The sequence below is a fragment of the Panthera leo genome, chromosome A2 (genome assembly GCF_018350215.1).
Source record: "Panthera leo isolate Ple1 chromosome A2, P.leo_Ple1_pat1.1, whole genome shotgun sequence".
Classification (NCBI taxonomy): Eukaryota; Metazoa; Chordata; class Mammalia; order Carnivora; family Felidae; genus Panthera; species Panthera leo.
The window spans coordinates 3,121,257-3,143,363 of record NC_056680.1 but is presented as its reverse complement, the minus strand read 5'-3'; the positions used below and the strand labels follow the sequence as shown (position 1 = coordinate 3,143,363).

General features: G+C 60.8%; 2 protein-coding genes and 1 pseudogene across 2 annotated transcripts; 2 read left to right on the top strand and 1 right to left on the bottom strand.

Moving 5' to 3' along the window:
- The first annotated feature begins 438 nt into the window (after positions 1-438).
- On the top strand, positions 439-8,539 carry SIRT6 (sirtuin 6). The gene is made up of 8 exons (XM_042928018.1): positions 439-552; positions 2,337-2,464; positions 2,830-3,012; positions 5,175-5,234; positions 6,621-6,716; positions 6,797-6,877; positions 7,381-7,504; positions 7,619-8,539. The coding sequence occupies exons 1-8, from the start codon at positions 487-489 to the stop codon at positions 7,958-7,960; spliced, it is 1,080 nt and encodes a 359-aa protein (XP_042783952.1). The 5' UTR covers positions 439-486; the 3' UTR covers positions 7,961-8,539.
- Positions 8,540-9,254: 715 nt separating this feature from the next.
- On the bottom strand, positions 9,255-17,934 carry CREB3L3 (cAMP responsive element binding protein 3 like 3). Its single transcript, XM_042927387.1, has 10 exons — positions 17,741-17,934; positions 17,096-17,224; positions 16,183-16,450; positions 15,221-15,336; positions 14,526-14,663; positions 13,629-13,735; positions 11,684-11,752; positions 10,452-10,536; positions 10,197-10,293; positions 9,255-9,985 (listed from the first exon to the last, which is right to left on the bottom strand). Exons 1-10 carry the CDS (start codon positions 17,765-17,767, stop codon positions 9,672-9,674), a joined length of 1,350 nt encoding a protein of 449 aa, XP_042783321.1. The 5' UTR covers positions 17,768-17,934; the 3' UTR covers positions 9,255-9,671.
- Positions 17,935-20,982: 3,048 nt separating this feature from the next.
- LOC122214675 lies at positions 20,983-21,069 on the top strand (annotated as a pseudogene).
- The last annotated feature ends 1,038 nt before the right edge of the window (positions 21,070-22,107 follow it).

The following is a 22,107-nucleotide window of genomic DNA, read 5'->3' as shown; positions in this document are numbered from 1 at the left end:
TGGAGACTGTCACCCACCTGGATAACGTTCGGGTAATTCAGGGCGGCGTCCAAGACCCTCCCACATCCCGCCCCCCCCCCCCGCAGGGTATTCGTGACTTTGTAAACTTCTGAAATGTGCAGCAGACAGAGCCTTGACTAGAAGCACGAGCTCTCTGTCGTCCCGAGAGGCGTGGGGACCTCAATGTACTCATTTGCAAAAAGAAGAAAGGGGAGCACCGGCCGCTTGTGCCCCTCACTTTAGAGGTGACTGCAGAACTCTCACGTGGACGGCTGGCCCCGTTTCCCGCTACCTAAGGAAGCGGGCTCCTCTCTGCCAGCAGTTGAGATGGCGCCTGCGGCGTCAACGCGAGGCGCATGCGCCTTGGAGGGAGCGGCTGGCCGCGCAGGGCGGAACGCGGCTCCTCCTTCCTCCCCGCCCTGCCCCGTTTCCGGCGGAAGCGGCCTCAACAAGAGAAACTTTATTGTTCCCGTTGGGGCGGCGAGGATGTCGGTGAATTACGCGGCGGGACTGTCGCCGTACGCGGACAAGGGCAAGTGTGGCCTCCCCGAGGTGAGCGCGGCCCGGCGGCCCGAAGGCCGCCCCCAGCGCCACGGGCTGGGCGGGGCCGGGCAGGAGCGGGGCATTGTGGGAATCTCGGGAGGCACTGAGGCTAGACAATGGGAGGGACTTCCCAGTGGGGAGGGGGCGGGAAGTGACGCCCCCTGCTCTCCCGGGGACTGGAACAGCCCCCCACCCCCAGCCCCGGGTCGGCCCGGCGGGATAGAGGGAGGGGCCCGCGTCGGTGGAAAGTCCTGAAGTTCTCTGGTGGGGGAAGCCAGGGACGGAGTTGCCGGCGGAAGGCACCGCAGGGGCGAAGGCGAGGAGATGGAAATAAACACGCTTGGGGACCAAACTAGGCCACAGAGGTTTCCAGAGCCAGGGCCGGAGGGGCCTCCCGTGCCGGGCTGGGGAGCTGACACTTTATCCTGGGGGTGGTGGACAAGGATTCTAGGCGGGATGATCGTAGGTACGTGTCAGAAAAGACCCCCTCGCCCACTGCAGGACTTGGGGCGAGTCCTTCCCTCTGGGTCCCCTCTCCCCTTCTGGAAGCTGGTGGGGGGGAAGATTGCCCCCATCCCCCAAAGGCTGGTCTGTGAGGTATTTAATAGCCCTCAGAATCCCCCCGGAAGTCCCTCTCCTCTTCCTGCCAGTCTATTAGCTGGATTCCACAAACATTTATGGGGCGCCTACTGTGCACCGGGCACTTCCTAGGCCCTGGGGCCCCAGTAGGGACCGAGACACACAAAAACTCCTCATTCTAGAGGGGAGACAGACAAAGGGCAAGTCAATGCAATAAGTCAGATGATAGCAAGTTTCAGGGAGACCCGTAAGGCTAGGAGTCGCGAGGAGAGCCGGGGCTGCGTTGAAACCAGGGCCCAGGAGGCACCACTCAGATGACTTCTGTTTTTTCCTTTTTTTTTATTGTGGCGAAACACACAACGTGAGAGGTACCATCTTCCCATTTTTTAAGTACACAGCGCAGTGGTACTGGATACGTTCACGCTGTTGTGCAGCCACCCCCACCCTCCATCTCCAGAACTTTCCATCTCCCAAAACTGAGACTCTGTCCCCGTGAAGCACGGACTCCCCGCCCCCTGCCCCACCCCTGGCTCCCACCATCTGCTCTCTGTCTCTGTGGACGGGACTCCTCTAGGGACCCCCTGTGCGTGGGGTCGCGCAGCGTCCTTCCGTGTCTGGCTTCTGTCACTGTGCACGGTGTCCTCCAGATCCATGCACGTGGCGACAGGTGCCAGGAGGTCCTTCCTTTTGGAGGCTGGATCATATTCCAGTGTGTGGATGGACCGCACTGTGTTTATCCTTCATCCGTCGGTGGACACTGGGGTTGATTCCATGTTGTCGCGGTTGTAAATGATGCTGCCATGAACGTGGGTGTGCAAGTGACAGGACTTCTCAGCCAAGACCTAAAGGGGATGAGGGAAGAGCCATGTGGGAGAATTCCAGGCAGAGGGCACAGCCTGTGCAAAGGTCCTGAGGCAGCACCAGGCCTGGCGTGTTGGGAGGAAAAGTGAGGAGGCCCCGAGTGGCTGCAGCAGAGAGGGGGAGGAGTTGGGCAGGTCGTGTAAGGCCTCAGGCCACCGGGAGGACTTAGGTTTCTACCCTGAGGGATGCAGGAGCCTTGGAGGCCTGTGGGCAGAGGAGGGACATGAGAACAAGCAACCTTTTCCAATCACTTCTCCGCCCTGGGCAAGGCAGGGGCATCCCCATCTGTGGCTAGCCACCTTGCCACAATGGGACATGTTTTGACCCCTCCCTTCTGCTCCGTCCCCGGACAGATCTTCGACCCCCCGGAGGAGTTGGAGCGGAAGGTGCGGGAGCTGGCGCAGCTGGTCTGGCAGTCCTCCAATGTGGTGTTCCACACGGGGGCCGGCATCAGCACCGCCTCGGGCATCCCCGACTTCAGGTCTGTGGGCACGGAGGGGAGGTTGAGGCCGCACCTGCTGCCATCCCCCCCTGGGGGATGTCGGGCCGGGAAAGACCCTGCCCTTACAGATGTGTCCCTTTAAGTGGCGCCACATTCCACTCACACCCCATTGGCCAGAATGTGGTCACCTGACCCCACCTAGCTGCAAGGGATCCTGGGGAATGTAGTCTTTTGCCTGGGCTCGCTGGACCTGCCTGCCTATTGGGATCCTCTTACCTTAGAAGATGGGAGGATTGGTATTAGGGGTCATCAGCTCCTAATGCAAATATCTTTCTCTCTTTTCTCTCTTTTTCTGTCTCCCTGATCCCCGACTCTCCGTGTCTCTCCCCGCCTGCCACCTTCAGGGGCCCCCACGGCGTCTGGACGATGGAGGAGCGGGGCCTGGCCCCCAAATTCGACACCACCTTCGAGAGCGCGCGGCCCACGAAGACCCACATGGCACTCGTGCAGCTGGAGCGCGTGGGCCTCCTGTGCTTCCTGGTCAGCCAGAACGTGGATGGGCTGCACGTGCGCTCCGGCTTCCCCAGGTGACGCCCGCGTCCGGCCCTGCGCCCTCCGGGCCTCGGTTTCCTCGTCTGTAAAAGGGGGGGTTTTGATGGGCCGATGCAGGGGGGCAGCCGGGAGCAGCGCTGGGCACTGGGTGGGAGCCCAGAAACCAGAGCTGTCCTGTGTCATCAGAGCTGCCCGGGCACAGATCGAGAACTGGGGTGCCCTTTCCCGGTCCCGGGGGGGTGATTCCAGCCCTGACCACTCGGGGCGTCCGGCGGCCCGGAAGATGGCCCAGACTGCCCTCGGGTCCTCAGCTGCCAGCCCCACAGCCTGGCCACGGGCCGCTATGACATCCCCCTCGGGGCGAGGCCGGGGGAAATTGGGAGTGGGGAGGAGGGTGCTGAGAATTTAGAATGTTCGTAGCTGGGTTTTCATATCCCTCGTTACTGCCTCCATAGTGAACGTGAACCCTAGTAGGGCAAAGGACTGACTTTTTTTTAGGTGTTTTTTTTTTTTTAAGCGTATTCATTTATGTTGAGAGAGAGTGAGTGAGTGGGGGAGGGGAAGAGAGTGAGGAGGAGAGAGAGAATCCCAAACAGGCTCCACACTCAGTGCAGAGCCCGGCGAGGGGCTCGAACTCACAAACCGTGAGATCACGACCTGAGCCGAAATCGTCAGACGCTTAATTGACTGAGCCACCCAGGAGCCCTGACCCCCCCCCCCGCCCCCAAAGATAAAATTTCTCTAGAAGTCTGGCAGTTCTCACAACCTAGAGATGTTGCCACGTTTGGGGACTTCACCCTTTCGACATGTAAGTACCTCAGGAACTAACTAAGCCTCCAGCCCCCTCTGGCTCAGGGTTACCGTCGGGCTCCGGTCTGGACCGGAACCACTGGCGTCTTATCCTTCGGGTCAGGCCGATTTACTAGGCACGTGGCTACAGGCCTGCCCCTCGGGACCTGTGTAGACATTTCTAGAAACAGAAGCAAACGTTTGCTCACTGTGTAGTGAGTACGTTCAGCGGCACGGGAGGATAGGGCTTTTACGGGCATGTGGGGAAAGCCGGCGACGTCTGTGTCCCCAAACAGCCGGACAGCACGGTGGGGTGGGGGCGCGTCGGCAGATCGGGAGTGGGGCACAGCCACCCGCTGGCACGCTCCTTCCCGGAGGCGGAGGGCAGCGCCTTGGGGGGGGGCCGGCGGGAGTCCACCTGGGGACCGCAGTGCCTCTGACCTCCTGCACCGTGGATTGCACACCCGCGTGTGCCCCGCCATCCCTGGCACGCACCGCCCACGCCTTCACTGCGTCACCGGTGTGTGTGTGTGTGTGTGTGTGTGTGTGTGTGTGGAAGCACTAATCCCCCAGCACCCGCTGTGTGCGGACAGGAGCAAGATGGGTCACAGCCAACAACTGTTTGACCCAGCGTCCACCGTGTGCCCACATGCTGTTCCAGACATAGGACACAGAGTGCACAGGACAGACAGAAGCTCTACCCTCCCGGGAATCATGTAGGAGGGAGGAAACAGGCAGAAGACGAGACAAACCAGCCAAGTAAATTCTGTGTCAGGCGGTGATCCTTGCCGTGGACCCAAAGGGGAAAGTTGGGCGGGAGTTGAAGCCTCTACCAGTTAGGTCAGGGAGGCTGTGACATTTGAGAGGTGACAGAGGGAGCCAGGGGACGAGCCTTCCAGCTCTGATCATTGTTCTTCCAAATAACCCAGAAGCTGGACACTGTGGTCCCATTTCACAGATGGGGACTGAGGCCCAGAGAGGCTAAGCGACCTGCCCAAGGTCACACAGCTGGGAAGCCAAGGGAACCCGGAGTTGACCCCACATTCCTCTTCTCGGGCTTTTGATTTGCAAACTGGGGATGAAAATTCCTGTCCTGCAGCCCCTGGTAACACTTGGTGGTTCCAACACAATTGTGGATGGCTTTTGTGAAGGGAATGGTCTGCCCATGTGCAGAGGTAGGGTCAGCCATGAGGGCCAGCAGTCCCTCCGGCTCAGAGAGGTTGGGCCATCTGTAAGGCTGTGGATGGTGGGGTCAGCAGCAGTCCAGAGGCCCTGGAAGGAGGGAATCTGCTGATCCTAAGGTTGAAGCTTAGGGAAGGCTTCCTGGAGGAGGAGGGCTCAGTGCTCTGCCCGAAGCCTCAGGAACCAGAATCCCACGCCGTGGCCAAGTGGCTCTCTCCTTCCGTAGGGACAAGCTGGCGGAGCTTCACGGGAACATGTTCGTGGAGGAATGCGCCAAGTGTAAGACGTGAGTGCCACCGGAGGGTGGGGGCGGGGCGGGGGGGCGAGGCGTGGACAGCCCGGGCCGCTTACTGCTTCGCTTCCCATCACAAGGAAGGGCCTTGTGAGTCGCTTCGGACGTTGCCAGGGACCCAGGGAGGGGCAGGGCTGGGGCCTGAGCCTCCAGCCCGTGAGGCTGGGGGCACGAGTTCCTCCCGGAGAGGGACGTTCGTCCCCTGCACCCGTAACAGACAGCCAGAGGCTGAAAGGCGTAAAACAGAAATCTGTCGGCTCCCAGCCTGATAATTTTTTTTTTAATGCTTTGTTTTTGAGAGAGAGAGAGTGCGAGCAGGGGAGGGGCAGAGAGAGAGGGAGACTCAGAATCCGAAGCAGGCTCCATCCAGGCTCCGAGCTGTCAGCACAGAGCCCGACGCGGGGCTCGAACCCACGAACCGTGAGATCGTGACCTGAGCCGATCTCTGGTGCTCAACCGACTGAGCCACCCAGGTGCCCCACAGCTCCCAGCCTGGAAGCGAGAAGTCCAGAAGGGAGGCTGTGGGGGAGGCTCCTTCCTGCCTCCTCGTGTTTTCTGGATGTTTCTCACAGTCCTTGGCTAACCACCCGCCTTCCCCCGTTGTCACGTGGCCTCCTCGCTGTGTGTCTGGGTCTGTCACAGGGGCATCAGTCCTGTTAGATTGAGACCACTCTACCCCAGTGTGGCCTCGTCTTGACTCTATATCTGCAATGATCCTGTTTCCAAATAAGGCTACACTCTAAAGTATTGGGGGGTCAGGACTCCCAACAGATCTTTTTGGAGGGACACAATTCTACCCATACCAGAGTGTGACAGAGGTTACCGTTTTGCCACACTTTGTTGGTACTTGCTGTGCTGTTGAGGGGTAAGTGGCAGACCGCCTCGCCCACGACCCCAGAAGCCTCGAGACCCTACCTCCCTCCCAGGAGCTGCGCTCTCCCGTTGGCACGGCCGCAGCGAGCTGTAAAGGAGGTCAGGGTAGTGTGATCACTCAGGGCCTGGCCCGTGTTCCCAGTGGCTTCTGGTTTTTTTGTTTCCTCGTCCGGGATCCCGCCCAGGGTCACGCTTTGCATGTCGTCATCACATCTCTTCAGGCTCCTCTGTCTGGAATGCTCCCTGCCCCTTCTGCTTCCATGCTGTTGGCTTTGGGGTGCGGCCCAGCCAGCTCTTTTGTGGAAGGCCCCCGTCCCCTGCTCTGGGTTTGTGGGATGTCTTCTTGTGCTTAGAGTCTGCCGTGCGGCCTCCCCCCCCATTCCCCTGGGACAACAGCTCCCCCCAAAAGAACAAGAGACACGCCAGTGGGACCCCTGAGCGGGTGCCCCGGGAGCAGGTGGTGGGCTGACCCAACCCCTGCGGGTCCCCCTTCCTCCCCCGACACAGGCAGTATGTCCGGGACACCGTCGTGGGCAGTATGGGCCTCAAGGCCACGGGCCGGCTCTGCACCGTGGCCAAGGCCAGGGGGCTGCGTGCTTGCAGGTAAGTGACCCTTTGCTGCGCCCGGGCTCCAGGGGAGGATGCGCGTCTCCATCTGATCCCCCTCCCCCCCCCCCCTTCAGGGGTGAGCTGAAGGACACCATCCTGGACTGGGAAGACGCCCTTCCTGACCGGGACCTCACCCTCGCCGACGAGGCCAGCAGGTCTGACCGCACGTGAGCCCAGACCACGAGGTTCCAGCACGGGAGGGAGCCATCAGGAAAGGCTTCCCCGAAAGGGGTGGCTGCACCCTCACTGGGCCTCGCTGGCCCCATTGGTGACAGAGCCTTCTCACACCCTGTACGCCAGTCTCCTGCGGCGGGCAGGGAAACAGGCTTCAGCAGGCGGATGCCTCTGGCCCATGAGTCCCAAGCATCGGAGGTCACGCCCGCATCGGCAGCCCTGCTTCTGGCCGGGTGGGGAGGCTGCTCCGGGCGGACGGGAAGCTGGCACAGGTCGTGGGCGCCCTTGAGAGCAGAGAAGGGTGTGGAGCGAGCTGCCCAGGCTGGTCTGGGCGTGTTCCGGAGCACCAGGCGGCTGGTGGAGCACTGGGGCTCGAGCCAGGAGGGGCTGGCGGCCTCTCGCACCTTGTGGGGCAGGAGTAGGGCTGCCGAGACCTTTGGGGGGGGGGGGGTGGAGGGGCTCAGTCTCACCCTTCTTGTCCCAGGAACGCAGACCTGTCCATCACCCTGGGCACCTCCCTGCAAATCCGGCCCAGCGGGAACCTCCCACTCGCCACCAAGCGCCGAGGAGGTCGACTGGTCATTGTCAACCTTCAGCCCACCAAGCACGTATGTGCTGAGCCCACCCTGACGTACCCCCTGCTCCAGCCTCCTCCCGTCCAGACCCCCCTGCCTAAGCCTGGCCTGTCTTTGCACCCTGCCCCCCCCCCCCCCCCCCCGCAGGACCGCCACGCCGACCTGCGTATCCATGGCTATGTGGATGAGGTCATGACCAGGCTCATGGAGCACCTGGGCCTGGAGATCCCCGCCTGGGACGGCCCTCGAGTGCTGGAGAGGGCGCTGCCCCCCCTGCCTCGCCCGCCTGCCCCCAAGCTGGAGCCCAAGGAGGAGGCCCCCACCCAGCTCAATGGCCCAGCACCCGCCAGCCCCAAGCCGGAGCCCTCCGCCGAGCCCTGTACCCAGCACAACGGCTCTGGGCCTACCAGCCCCAAGAGGGAGCCGCTGGACAGTCCTGCACCCCACAGGCCCCCCAAGAGGGTGAAGGCCGAAGCGGTTCCCAGCTGACCAGGGGGCCCGGGGAGGGTGGGGCTTTTTGTAGAGACCATGGAGTCATCTTTTCTTACTGTTCTCACTTTGTTACTTGTACCCGCCCTTGCGGGTGGGGGGCAACCTCAGGGTGCTGAGAGCTGGGCTCCAGGCCCCAGGGCAGGCCCACCCCCCACTGCCTGTCTCTTTATCTTGAGGGGCCTGTGGTGTGGGCCTGGGGAGGAGCATTTTCACCCTGGACGCTGACCTTGGAGCTGACCCCAGGCACCTGCTCCTCCCTGTGCCCCAGCCTCTGACTCAGGATGCTCTGGGGAGGTGTGGCCAGGCCCTCCCTAGTTCCCAGCCTAAGCAAGAGTTAACTCCCTCTGCCCCGGGGCCCTCACACTCCCCATCCCCTGCCTCCCCCAAATCGCCTTCATGATCCCTCCGGGAAGGTAAGGGGGGGCAGAGCCACCTTTTTGGAGCCAGACTTCTTGGGGGCACAGACAATAGAGGCTTGCACTGCCTTTGGGGCTAGAGGGAGAAAGAGGCGTGTCCACCTGGTTCCTCCAGACTTCCAGAAAAGTCTTCAATGCAATAAAAGCAGAAATTCTTGCATCTGAGTCTGTGTTTAACATCCACGACTTTGTGCCGGGTCCTAGTCCCGGGGAGAGCGGGGCAGGGGGTGCAGAATGCACGGTCCCCTTGCCCCCTGTGGAGTCTGCCTGGGCCTCCCTGCAATCCAGGCCTGGGGGGGGGCCCGTGGAGGAGGAGGGCAATACCGCAGCGGGAGCTCCTGGCGCCCTCTGTGATTATATACTCCTGTGCGTGGTTTCTGGATATTTTCCCCCCACTGCTAGGCTGTGAGCCCCTCGATGAGAGCTGCCAGTGGCCTTGGGCCTCGTTCCCAGCCCGCCCCCCACCTCCCTGCACCTGCGCAAAGCGGGTGGGGCGGGGCGCATTAGGAGAGCGCGGGCACAGCCGGGTTCCGGTGAGATCCCTTCACTTCCGATGCCTCGGTCTCCTCGTCCGTAGAACGAGCGAGGAGGGCAGCGCGGCCCCCCTCCCAGGAAGGCAGCTGCCCTAGATCGTCCGAGGACGGGACGAAGGGCCTCCTGAGGCCCCCAGAGACCTCGGGTTCCAGGCGCGCCGCGCTCACCGCTCGAGGCCGCTCTCCAAGGTGCTGAAGACACTCCCGGCGCCTGGCCGGCAGCCTTTCCACCCGGGGTGGGGGGGGGGGGGCGCACCCCACTCTCCCTTCCGAGGCTGGCCCAGATGCTCCTTCCAAGAGCCGAGGAGCCCTAGACAACGCTTTGTGCCAACGTGTTCTGTCAAAATACTTTATTAAGGATCACTGCAATCTTAGAAAAGAGGCGCGGCTGTGGGCTGCGGTTCTGGGGCCAGGGTCCCCGCAGACTCAGCCAAGCGTGCAGGGGACAGGAAGGAGTCCCGGGGCAGGGGAGCTGTCGAGGCGTGGTGTGTGCGTGTGTCTGTCTGAGTCTGTGGATCACTCTGTATGTGCCCGTTCCTTTCTTTGCCTGGGTGTGTATTTCTCGGGCTTCGTGGCCCTGCGCCTGTCCTGTGTCTGAGCGTGTCCGGTGTGTGCCTGGGTCCGCGGGCGTGTGGCTGTGACATTGTGCCATCTCCATCGTGGCACTTCCGCCAGGGTCTCACCTCTCACCCCCATGCCCGTTGCTGTCCACAGAAGGGCCCCTAAGCAGAGAGGCCCGGGGGCACGTCCGGACGGTGCTCACAGCTCCTCCCCTGCTGCCTCCAGTCCCCCGCGCCCAGGGCTGAGCGCTGGCTCAGGGGCAGTCCAGTCCAGCAGGGTGGCCCGGTTCAGCTTCTCCGTCGAGTTGTCTGCGATCAGGGTCGAGTTGTCCAACACCTCCGTCAAGTTGTCCAGAGCCGACCTGCCCTGAGCTTCCCAGTCTGCCCTGGGGCTGCCTGGAGACCCTTCCTGGGACGCGCCAGCTTTGGGCCGTGGTCCTGGGACCTCGGAGCCTGGTGTGGCGTCGGGGGCCACACGGGACGCAGCGTCGTTGTGCAAAGTTCTGGAGAAAACTGAGCAAGGGTTGGGAGGGTCACGAGGGACGGGCTTGGGGACTGGAGTCCCTCCGTTCTCTGACCCCAGTCTCAGGGAGTAGCAGCAAGGAGCCCCCCTCCCCCTGCCAAGCCCCAGAGGCCCAGTGCAGGGGCTTAGGGAACCAAGGGGATTGTGTCCATGGTGCAGCCCAGAGGGGTTTTGAGGGCACAGCTTCCCCGGCCCACCTACCTCGAACGGGCGCGTAGTCTCCGGCGCTCTCGGCCTTGCTGGCGACGAAAGGGCTAATGGAGGGCAGGACGATGAGGGCAAAGGAGAGCAGCAGGACCTGGCGGAGACGGGGGAGGTCACCCCATCCCTCCCCCACCCCGTGAGCAGAGACACCGAGGCCCAGAAGACACCGGGGGCTCACACTGCGCTCATCTCGCCACCCAGACCCCTTTGCCAAGGCCGAGGACGCCCGTCATCCTGGGGACCGGGACTTACCGCTATGCAGGTGCCTGTCTGGGCCGACTTGCTGGTGGACTGGACCACAATGGCCTGGAGCTTCTTCAGCTGCTCCAAGAGGGACCTTGGCAGGAACGGGCAGGCCTTGGCTGAGCCCCCCGGGGCCGTGATCTGGCCCCCATCCGTTTCCGGGGTCCCCCCAGCCCGGCTGACGTCTGAATCCCATCCATCCCTCATGGGATGGTCTTTAAAGTCCCAGACTCTCCCTCGTCGCTTCAACAAATCTCCCTGAACATCCCACCCACTTGAACCCACCGACTTCTCTGCCACCCCACCCCCGTGACCCAGGCTGCCATTATCTCTCACCAAAATGCCAACCCCAGCCTCTACTCTGGACCCCCAAGGCCTCTCTTGCTCCCCTAGGGTTCACGCTCCAAGCAGCAGCCAGATGGCACTTTTCAGACGTGAGCAGGCTTCTCTCGACCCTGCCAGGGCTCCCACGCCCCTGGGGTCAAAGCCCAAGTCTTCCTCGTGGCCCCCAAAGCCCCCCGCATGACCTGCCCCACTCCCTACCTGCCCTCTCCTCCTCCTCCTTCTCCCTCCCCCTCGCTTACTCTGCTCCAGCCACACGGGCCTCCTGGCTGTAACTCCAACGCGTCAGACCCCATTCTGCCCCAGGACCTTTGCACAGGCTCGTTCCCTCTGCACCAAGGACATTAGTCCCCCAGATCTTTTTGTAGCTGGTTCTTTCTCATCCATCAGGTCTCATCTCAAAAGCTATCACATCCGACCTCCCTGCCCAGAGTAGCGCCACCCCCCCCCCCCACTCGCTCTCCGGGGCCTTAACCTTGCTTCACTCTTCTCCTCAGTGGCTATCGCTATGTGAATTATCTTTTACGTATTGCCCTTTGCCTTGAGTCCGTCTCCCACCAGACCATGAGTTCTTTAAGTAGGGAGGCTGTCTGTGTCGTGCTGTGGTTCCAGTGCCCAGAACTATGCCTGGCACAGACGAGATGCTAAACAAATGTTGAACAGACGGCCGCGCCGTGCTTCCGGCCTCTGGCCGTCCGTCTGCCGTTCCCTCCACCGCAGACGCCTTTCCCCAACTCCAAGTGCCCTCCTCCGTGCAGCCCACACCCTTGCTAGGTGGAGCCCCTACCCCCTGCTGTGCTTTGCCATCGCAGAGGCTGTCCCCCACGTTGTCCCCCCTCCTGCAAGGGACTCTGGGGGCCAGCGCCCCTGTCCTCTCCCATAGCTGGACCGAGACTCACAGGTTCTGCTTCTCCAGATGCAAGACCTTCCTCTGAAGCTCCTGGTTCTGGGCGGTGCAGGCTGACATCCTGCAGGGACAATGCCACAGTGACCTCCAGAACCCGTGCGTCACCAACTAGCTCGGCTGACATCTCCCTGGGGGGCCCCATTTTACAGGCAGGGGACCCAAGGCCAGAGAGGGGAAGGCACTCATCCAAAGCCACCCAGCAAGTCTGTGGACAGGGCCCCCACGTCTGCACTGATGTGGGGGCATCGCTCCGGTCTGTGCCCCGAGGATGGGCCGTGGAATGCCAAACTCGGGCAGCGATGCCTCCAGAAGACTGAGTGGGAGGGTGATGGGGAGTCCACGGGGAACCAGGTTACAGTCCTCACCCTCCCTTGTGACCTCAAGCCGCTCTGCTCTCTGACCTCAGTCCCCTCACCTGTAAAAAGGGGCTACGATTACCTAGTTCACAGGGCACTTGGGAGAACAACATGAGATAAAGCTGATCAGGGGCTTCGCAGATTGCATCTGAGGACTAAGACAGTGGTGACCGAGTCCATCCGGGGGTTCCCAGATCCAGGCTGGGGGACCCATCTTTCCCACCTGTATCCATCTGTGGGCGTGGTCTGGCCCCAGACCACCCAGATGTGGGATTGAAATACTCAAATCCCCGCACGACGATATGTCCCAGCCAAGAGAGCACACCCCCCCACCCCCACGGAAAGGCCCTCCTTCTGGATGACTCATGGGATAAAAATAAGAATCCAGGACATAAATTAGAGAAGATTCAAGGGCCAGATGGTAATGCCAGTTGTGTAAATCACGATTCGAGAGGTGCAGCTAACACAGTGCGGAGAGGGACAGACCTTCGCCAACCTCCACGCAGCTCAACAAGCTGGACGCACACGTGTTGAAAGTTCGCAAGAGAGCAACATAGCAACCCCCCCTCCAAAATCAAACATCAAGGTGGGGGGGCATACCAAATCTAAGAGCAGAAGTGGAAGAATACAGAAGCACAGGTGGGTAGGAGGTAAAAGCCAGAAAGCCACGCTTTGAAAAGAATAATTCAATAAATAAGTCTCTGGCAAGATTAATCAAGAAGGCAGGGGCGCCTGGGTGGCTCTGTCGGTTGAGCGTCCCCCTTCGGCTCAGGCCAAGATCTCACGGTTTGTGGGTTCGAGCCCCGGGGCGTCGGGCTCTGTGCAGACAGCTCGGAGCCTGGAGCCTGCTTCGGATTCTGGGTCTCCCTGTGTCCCCCGTCCCTCCCCTGCCGACAGCACAGAGCCTAGCAAACTAAAACGAGAGAACTGGGAACCATTGGATGTCGAGGCGTTTGCAGTGAGCAGCTTCCCGGACAAGTGCGGCATCCCAAAACTGACATGGGAAGAAAGAGAAGACCCAGGTAGACCTGGAACCTTCCGTCAGGCCACTCCCGGCTTAGAGAGTGGGTTTGCTCGCGCGTTTTGCTTCTGTTAAAGAAGGCAAAGGAGCCCGTCCCCTTACAAGAGTTAAGAGAGCGGCAGTTGGTGAGAGTGGGGTGCGCGGGGTTTCGGAGGCGGATGTTCTGCCGAGAACGATCTCTCCTCTGTCCTTGCCACACACAACACGCACCATCAAGGAAACGACGGCAGCTCTGAGGACCCGTGGGGCTCACGCAGGGGGGTAAGCACCCCAGCTCCAGGCAGAGCCCCAGGGCAAGATGGGTAATACATCCTCCTTTCTTGGTGACTCACATTCCAGGGGATAAAGGGACCCGGAGCCTGACCTCTGCCATCTCCGGGCATCTTCCCACGCTTGTAATTCACATGACAAATGACCTCTCCCCGAGAGAGAAAGGAAACCTCTCATTTTCTCAGCCCCCCCCCCCCCACACTGTGACCTTAGCCCCATTGCACGGCTCTCCCTGGGTCTCGGTCCCCTTCCCGCACCCCAGAAGGGCACCCCGGGGGCCCCAGCCTTACCGAGTTTCCAGGCCGTCAATATATTCCTTCTTCTTTTTCCGGCTCTCTTGGGCCGACTGCTTGTTCCGGATTTTCCGGCGGATTTTTTTCAGCGCTCGCTCTTCATACTGCACAGTGACACGGTAGGGTGGGGGAGGGTCCACCCTGTTGTCTGGCCCCCATGACCTCACCCCTGCTGCTCCGGGGGGAGCCCTCCCAGACCCAGGGAGCTGGGGGCAGCCTCCCCATGACTCGAAGACCGCTTTCGTCCCCCTGAACTCGTGCAAAGTCTCCGGGGTGGGCGGGGGTGGGGGGTGGGGGGTCCCGGGCCCTGAGGATTTTCCCAGATCCCAGTCCCAGGTAGGAACCGGCGGCCACACTCTGAGCGCTGGTGCGAGTGCGCCACCTTCTGGCCATGTCTGGGCACAGCGCCTTTCTGGGGCCCCGCGGACGTTCCGGTGGCGATGGCGAACCCAGGTCTTGACATTGAGCGAGAAACAGGCTGGGCGGGGGCTGCGGGCGGAAGTGTGGGCGTAGGGGGGGCCACGGCCATGGAAACAGTGTGTGAACACTCCTGGCCAGAGACATTTTGGCGACCGATTGAAGCCTTCACAAAAATGCAGCGCGGCCCAGTCGAAGTCCGTGTGCGGGTCGAGGCTTGGGGGAGGGGGCACAGGTCACCCCTTTTGGGAGCTGTGGCCTGCCAGGGGCTACGAGGCAGCGCGAAAGGCACAAGGGAGGCCTCCCGGGGCCCAAACCGCTGCTGCCCGAAAGGCCACCCTTGGCCCCCCGGGTGTGGGGCTCTGCCCGCTGAGCTGGGCTCAAGGACGAATTTCGGGGCTCCAGGGACGGACGCGTCCTAACACTCGAGGGCGGGTGGCCGCAGAAAAGGGGGCGAGGCCCGGGGCCAGGGCTCACCTTGGTGAGGGGCAGCTGGGTGGGCAGGGTGAGGCCTTCTTTGGCCAGAAGCTTCTTCTCGTCCTCTGTCAGCACCAGCTCCTGGCAGTGCTGGGTCGCAGGCCGGGGCAGGTGAGGGGCCCCCGGGTGATGCTGCTGCTGTGGGGGAGGGGGGGAGGGGGACATGGCTGGGGGGGGCGGGGAAACAGCCTCCCCGGGGGCGAAAGAGACACCGGACCTGGGACACTGTGGGCGCGTCTGCTGTGGGGCCCCCGCTGGCCCTGGGGCCGCAGAGAGCGAGCACCAGCCCCCAGAGCCGGCACTTCCGCATCCGGGAACCCAGTGGGCGAAACAGCGCCCCGCCGCGGCGCAGGTCACGATCTCGCGGTTCGCGGGTTCGAGCCCCGCGTCGGGGCTCCAGGCTGGCAGCTCAGAGCCCGCTTGCGATTCTCTCTCTCCCCCTGCCCCTCTCCCCTGCCCCCCCCCCCGATAATGATAATAATAACGGGAAAAGATGACGCATTTAAGGCATTTAAAAGAGTGGCCCGTGGTAGGTACTTGGTAAGTTTCAGCTGTTTTAAAAAACGTTATTACGACGACCCACCCCGTGTGTGACTCAGTCTTCCCGTCTCCGAAATGGGAGGCATCGGGGCCCTACGAACCCCGGCAGCCCCGCAAGGGCTGAAGTTCCGGGGCGTGGGGTCCGGGCTGCTCACCAGGTCGCCGCCGCCGCCGCCCGAGAGGAGGAGGTCTTTCACTGTGAGGCTGCAGCTCGAAGGCAGGTCGGCCAACTCGGCCCGCTCCTCACGACGGAGGCCCTGGCTCCACATTTCTGAGCAGGGCAGATGGAGAGACAAAGACGCGGAGGGGTGACGCGCGGGCCCCTGAGCTCCCCGCTTCTACCTGCCTCCTCCAGCAAGGCCGCCAGGATTGACCGCAACGCGCTAGGGCCCCAAGGCCCCGGGTTGAGGGGAGCATCCCCGACCGGTGCCTCGGTCTTCCCTCCGATGGAAAACGGGAAGCCGATTCATCAGGACCCACTGATGGGTCCTGGCAGTTGAGGGACCCACTGCCGAGCCAGGAGGGACCGGCTGTTATTGGCCAGGGTTACAGGCTAGGTCTCCAGCCGGCTTGGCCCTATCTCCCCCTGGTCCTCGCCCAGGTCTGATTCACCTGTGGCTCCCTTCCCCCTGGCACCCGGCAGCCTGGAGGCAAGGTGCTCCCCAGAGCACAGACTCCGGGGGGGTGCTCAGCTCTCGGTTCTTATCCCGACTGTGCAGAGCTGTGTGGCCTTGGTGAAGCGACCAAACCTCTCTGAGCTTCCGTTTTGTTAACTCTCCAGCGAGTCTAATAAGAGCTGAAGGGACAGAGGACGGCCCTGCCGGCGGGGAGGGGTGTCGTCTGCATCGGGCCAGTTTTCCCCAGATCCAGGAGGGGAGCGTCTGAGGCCTGGGGTCCCCGGACCTCACGCCCTGTCACTGAACGTCTACTATGGTCCCGGCATCGAGGTACAGAGATGTGGTTGGAAGCCCAGCTCAGCAGCTGTGACTCACGGCCTCGCCTCACGGGGACTCCATTTCACCGTCCGGGAAATGGGCCCATGACAGCATCTGTGTGTGAGTGTGGGCGCCCAGCGCCTGGCACGGGCAAGGGCAGTGAACAAAGAAGGAGGACCCACCCAAGTCTATGGCCACAGACGCGTCCAGCACTTGGGCCACTGGTCCGGGGGGCCCAGCGAGGCAGGGGGCTCCCGGGTGGTAGGAGGGGCAGCCCGCGGGGGTGGTGGCTGCCCCACTGCGTGGAGGGGTGTCCTGGGAGTCGGAGGGCAGGTCTTCAGAGATGCCACTGTCACTGGCTGCGGGAGACCAGATCGGGGAGCTGGGCACTGAGTCTCCAGAAGCCAGGATGGAGTTGAGGAAATCATCTGAGTCTGGGCCGGGCAGGACCTGCCGGGGCAGAGAGAGAAGGGTGGGCATTAAAACCTCTATGCTGGGGGCGCCCGGGGGGCCCAGTCGGTTGAGCGTCCGACTTCGGCTCAGGTCACGATCTCGTGGTCTGTGAGTTCGAGCCCCGCGTCGGGCTCTGTGCTGATGGCTCAGATTCTGTGTCTCCCTCTCTCTCTGCTCCTCCCCTCGTAGCACTCTGTCTCTCTCTCTCTCAAAAATAAACAAACATTTAAAAAAAAATTTTTTTTTAAACCCTCTATGCTTTGTTCCTGATTGCTGTGTGACTGAGCAAGCCACTGATCCTCTCTGGGCCGCACTTACCCCTTCTGCCAGACTGACGAGCTAACGCTCCTTCCCCTGGGGTTGTTGGAGCCTCAACACAATCTCGTAGCACGGGTACCACCCGAGGCCCAAGCCCCGGGTTGGAGTCCAAACCCACCCCCAAACTGCTGTGTGACCCTGGACGAGTTACCGCCCCTCTCTGGGCCTTGGCTTCTCCACCTGTAAGAAGCTAATGTCAGCCACCCCTTAGGGTGGCTGAGAGGCTCAGCACAAGGATGTGCTTTGCTAAGAGCGGGCGCCGTGAGCCCTAAGCGCTGCACGGAGCTGAGCGAGGCCCCGGTCTGAGGCCTGGCGTGCCCTCACCTGGTCCTCGAGGTGGCCCCAGTCCTCGCCCAGCTCTACGTGTCTCAGGATGCCGTCCTGATGGTCAAACAGCAGGTCCAGGAGCTCCAGGCTGCCAATGGGGCCCATGGGACCGGTGGAGGAAGCCATCTGGGGCACGGAGGGGACAGGCGTGAGGGTCACGCAGCCCCCTCTCCTCCCACCTCCCATCTGCACACCACCCCGAGGGCCGTGGGCCTCAAGTCCCCGCCCCCCACCCCCCCTGAGCCCCCAGGCCGGCCCACCGCTGCCCCTGGAGTTTCCTTCTCCAGAAGGGCCAGGAGCTGACACGGGCTTCCTCAGGGCATGGGAGCTGATTTCTTTAAAAGTGCCAGAAGGTGCGGGCACGGGGGCAGGGGGGAGGGGAGCAGCCTGGTGGACCCCTGGGGGGGGGCCGATGAAACTAGCTCCCTCTCCCCCCTGCCCATCCCTACTCTCCCCTCCCGGAGGAAAGACAAGGGCAGCCCCAGGATGGAGGCAGGACTTCCCCGTGGCACGCTCGCCCCGAGCCCCGGTCTTCCCATCCGTGCAATGGGGGCGCGAGGCTCCTTCCACCTCTGGGAGTCTGGGGACGGTTTCCTGGCTGAGACCTCCCTCTCCCGTGGCCGCCCCCCGGGCACGGCTCACCTTTCCAGCTGCTAAATCCCCATTCATGAGGCCGGCCAGCTCTGCCCCCAGCCGCCTCCTGAGTCTGCCCAGATCCGGAGCTCACCCCGCAACCGGGCTCCCAGGCTCCCCGCGCTCCTCTCTGCGGCTCTGTAACCGCCCCCAAAAGATGCTGAAATAGCGTGGGGAGGTCCCGGCCCGTCCCCGGGTGCCGATTGGGGGACCGGCACGACGGACAGGGTTCAGGGCCAGTGGCACCAGGGCAGGCTGGGGGAAGGGAGGGAAGACCGTTATCTCGATGTTTTGTGCTTTCCTGGCCTGCAGTGGGCAAAGGCCAAAGTCTGGGGTGCCTCAGCTTTGCCATGACCTCTCCCCTACTTCCAGGGACTGTTTCTCCTCTGAGTCCCGGGACGTTGGGCTCCAGGAGAGCCCAGGGCCCCTGACTGGGTCCGGTCCACCCTCGGGACAGGACAAAGCCAAGAGGCACGGCCCAGGCCTTTGCTGAAGTCGCCCCCTCCTGCCAGAAGCTGCCTTCCCCCGGGGCTGGCAACCTCCTACCCACCCTCCAAGCCCTCCACAGACAAACTTGAGCAGCGCCCCCCCCCCCTTCCTGCTAGAATCTTCTATGGGTCATTTACTCACTGAATGTGGATTGAGCCAAACTGGTTCCCACCCCAGGGCCTTTACACTGACTGTTCCCGCCGCCCAGGACTAACTCCCCTCCCCTCCCCCTCTGACTCTGGACGGTCTTCACAGGTTCATAAGTGTTCGATTATTTGTGAACCAGCCCAGATGGCTGAGAGGCGGTGGGTGACCCCTGCCCCCAACAGAGGAGCCGTGCCCCATGGCTCTTAGTGACATCACGGTTGTCACGGAACCCCTCACCGTTGGAAATTTTCTCGTTTGTTTCCCTGGTTTTTTGTCTTCCCTCATTTCTCCCCTCCCCACCCCCCCCCCCAGGGCCTTGTGGGCTAGAATGGAGTTTCTTTTGTTCTCTGCTGGGCCCCCAGCATCTAGGAAAGTGCCCGGTACAGTGGTGCTCAATCAGCTCTCGCTCACGGAGCGCCTCCTGCGTGCCCACCACTTTTAAAAGTGAGCTCTGAACCCAGGGTGGGGGCTTTTGCACTCAGGACCCCAAGATCAGGAGCTACGTGCTCTACCGACGGAGCCAGCCAGGCGACCCCTTAAGATGGTGACATTTAAGTACAACCCTGAAGGACGAGAAGGAGCCAGCCATGGGAAGATCTGGGGGAAAGGTGTTTCGGGCTGAAGAAACAGCACACGCAAAGGTCCTGGGGTAGTACCCGGGCTGGCCTGTTGGGGGGAACGGGGAGGAAGCCCATGTGACTGGAGCAGGGGGAGAGAGGGAGGAGGGGAGGGCAGGGAGGGGAGGCGGGGATCAGGGAGCCTTGGGGGGTGGCTGCGGTGAAGGGTTTTGTTTATACTCAATACAGCAGGAAGGTGTTGGGAGCTCAGTGAATGGAAGACTAAAGTGAGCCTCTGTATGTCAGGCGCGACGTTAGGCACTAGGGTCACAGGGGTAACTGAAACACCCTCCTTGCTTCCAAGAAATTCCCCTCCCAGTGTGTTTTTTTCTCAACAGACCAATCATCATTTATTCACGGAACAAACATTTAATGAGGGCCTACTACGTGCCATGCCTCATGTGGTACAGCAGCTGTTCCCCCAGGGCACAGGGGACCACGTCTGGGGATGCCTGTGGCTGGAAGGACAGGGGAGCTCCCCGCACGGAGGGGGTGGGGCCGGGGAAGCTGTTCAGTCCTTCCCCCTGCCCCAGGCAGTGATCCAGCCCCCACGCCGGTGGCATTGTGTGTGTGTGGGGGGGGTGTCTCTGAATCACCGTCCCCTCTGGACGCTGGTGCCATTATCTCCCTAAGCCTCCCAATCTGTGTCACTTCCTCTCTGCCTCTGTAACCACCGTGTTGGCTCTTTTAAGGGCCGTGTTTGGCTTCGCTTGGCTTGAGTGATCCCCAGTCATAATATTTATTCGGCCTCTGCTGTATACGGCGCTTTGCCTACACAGCAGGTGCATGAAGCAGGTGAGGTTCGACTAGAAGCTTCTCCTGCCTCCGCCTCCCTCTCGGTGCGGCCCTAGGGACCTCAGTGCCCTGGAGACAGAGCTCTCCCTCCTCCTCCTACCCAAACCCGCCGGAGGGAGGGGACTGGCAGCAGTCACTCCCCCCTCCCTGTAGATTTAGACCCCGTAGGGCCCCTCCCCAGGATGTTTGTATTTAAAAAAAAAAAAATTTGTTTTTATAATTATGGACTTTAGAAGGCGTTTATATCCCCCAATGAAGAGCTATCTGAACAAGTAAGATAAGGCTGGGCCGGACTCTGACGTGACCTTCCCACAGCGGAGTCCGCATGGCTGATGGGGGTCATATCTACCCGGTTTGGGAAATTGGGTGGTTGGACGCGCCTGTCCCTGATGACTCAGCAATTTCGCTCCTGGGGGTTTGTCTAAGAGCGACGCAAACCTGTGTTCGCGGCAAGAAAGGGACGTTCGCGCCAAGCCTTGAACGTGACCGTGTGAATGTCCGCAGCAACTTGACGCAGAGTTGTCCTGAGCGGGGGGCACGTCAAATGCCCGGCGGGAGGGGAATAAGCAAACCGGCCGAGCCAAGCGACACACTCAGCCATGAGAGGGGACACGGCGCGAATACGCGCACCAGGGGTGAATCTCGGGGACGTCGTGTCGAGAGACACCGGTCACCAAAGAACGCACGCTGCGCGATGCTACCCATACGACATCCAGAACGGAGGCCAAAGCGTCACCGGGAACAGAAAGCAGTTGCTGGGGTGTAGCGGGGACCGCGGCGCGAAGGGACTCTTTGGGGTGCTGAAAGTCCCCCCCACCTTGTTTTTGTTCTCTTTACTTTTAAATGTTTACTTATTGGGGCGCCTGGGGGGCTCGGTCGGTGAAGCGTCCGACTTCCGCTCAGGTCACGATCTCACTGTCCGTGGGTTCAAGCCCCGCGTCAGGCTCTGTGCTGACCGCTCAGAGCCTGGAGCCTGTTTCAGATTCTGTCTCCCTCTCTCTCTGACCCTCCCCTGTTCATGCTCTGTCTCTCTCTGTCTCAAAAATAAATAAACGTTAAAAAAAATGTAAAAAAATTTTTTTTTAATTTAAATTTTTTTTTATTTTTTTATTATTTTATTTATTTTTATTTTTTTAAACTTTTTATTATTATTATTATTATTATTTTTATTTTTTATTTAAAAAAAAATAAAAGTAAAAATTCGTGCTCGCCTCGTGTACTAAAATCGGAACGATACAGAGAAGATTATTAGCATGGCCCCTGAGCAAGGATATAACACAACCGGTTTTCAGCCCCCCGTGAAGACAATACCCTCCCCATCGAAAATGCACCAGGTTAGTGAACAAGGACGGTGCGGGACACAGGAGGCCCTGCGTGAGTGAAAAAAGGAGACGTGAATACAGACGCCGCTTTGCGGGACGGTTACAGACCACCCCCGGAGGAGGTGGGACTTGGGACAGCTTTCAGGGCTGGGCGCGCTCCCAGAGGAGAAGGGCTTTCTAGGCCTCATCACTAACGCTCTTGCCCCGGGCAGAATTCATCCCCACCCCCCTCCGTGTTTGTTAGGTATAAATAGTTCTAGTAAAAGGTGAATAACTGATATCGAGCTCATATGTCCCTTTTCGTGGGAGCATTTACGTTTTCTCATGGAACTTGAAGGCAATGGAACTCCAAGATTAGCTCTTAGCTTTCCTCCCAGGGCAAAAGTCACCCCTCTCAGGTGTTACTTAGGTATAACTAGATCCAGTTCAAATATGATGACAGATGTTAGGTGGGTACATTGTTTCTCCTGGGAACATTTACATTCTCCATCGCAGCTCAGATCTATATCAGCCCTTAACGTTTTGCCCAAGGCAAATCCTTCCCTCTGTGTGTTTCTTTCTTTCTTTTTCCTTTTTCTTTTCTTTTTTTTAGAGAGAGAGAATGTGAGTGGGGGAGAGGAGCAGAGGGAGACAGAGAGAGAGAGAGAGAATCTCAAGCCAACTCCACGCTCGGTGCAGAGCTGGCTGCGGGGCTCGATCCCACGACCCTGGGACCATGACCTGAGCCGAAATCAAGAGTCAGGACACCCAACCAACTGAGCCACCCAGGCGCCCCAGGGAACTCTTTTTTTTTTTTAATTTTTTTTTAACGTTTATTTATTTTTGAGACAGAGAGAGACAGAGCATGAACAGGGGAGGGGCAGAGAGAGAGGGAGACACAGAATCCGAAACAGGTTCCAGGCTCTGAGCTGTCCGCACAGAGCCCGACGCGGGGCTCGAACTCACGGACTGTGAGATCATGACCTGAGCCGAGGTCGGATGCTTAACCGACCGAGCCACCCAGGCG

Excerpts from the sequence above, each read along its gene's own strand:
- SIRT6 (XM_042928018.1), top strand. The coding sequence starts at position 487 with ATGTCGGTGAATTACGCGGCGGGACTGTCGCCGTACGCGGACAAGGGC. Across the intron at positions 2,465-2,829 it reads TCGGGCATCCCCGACTTCAG|GGGCCCCCACGGCGTCTGGA; the intron begins GTCTGTGGGCAC and ends TGCCACCTTCAG. Across the intron at positions 5,235-6,620 it reads GAATGCGCCAAGTGTAAGAC|GCAGTATGTCCGGGACACCG; the intron begins GTGAGTGCCACC and ends CCCCCGACACAG.
- CREB3L3 (XM_042927387.1), bottom strand. The coding sequence starts at position 17,767 with ATGAATGGGGATTTAGCAGCTGGAAAG. Across the intron at positions 16,451-17,095 it reads GGGGCCACCTCGAGGACCAG|GTCCTGCCCGGCCCAGACTC; the intron begins GTGAGGGCACGC and ends CTGCCCCGGCAG. Across the intron at positions 10,537-11,683 it reads CATCTGGAGAAGCAGAACCT|GTCCCTCTTGGAGCAGCTGA; the intron begins GTGAGTCTCGGT and ends GTTCCTGCCAAG.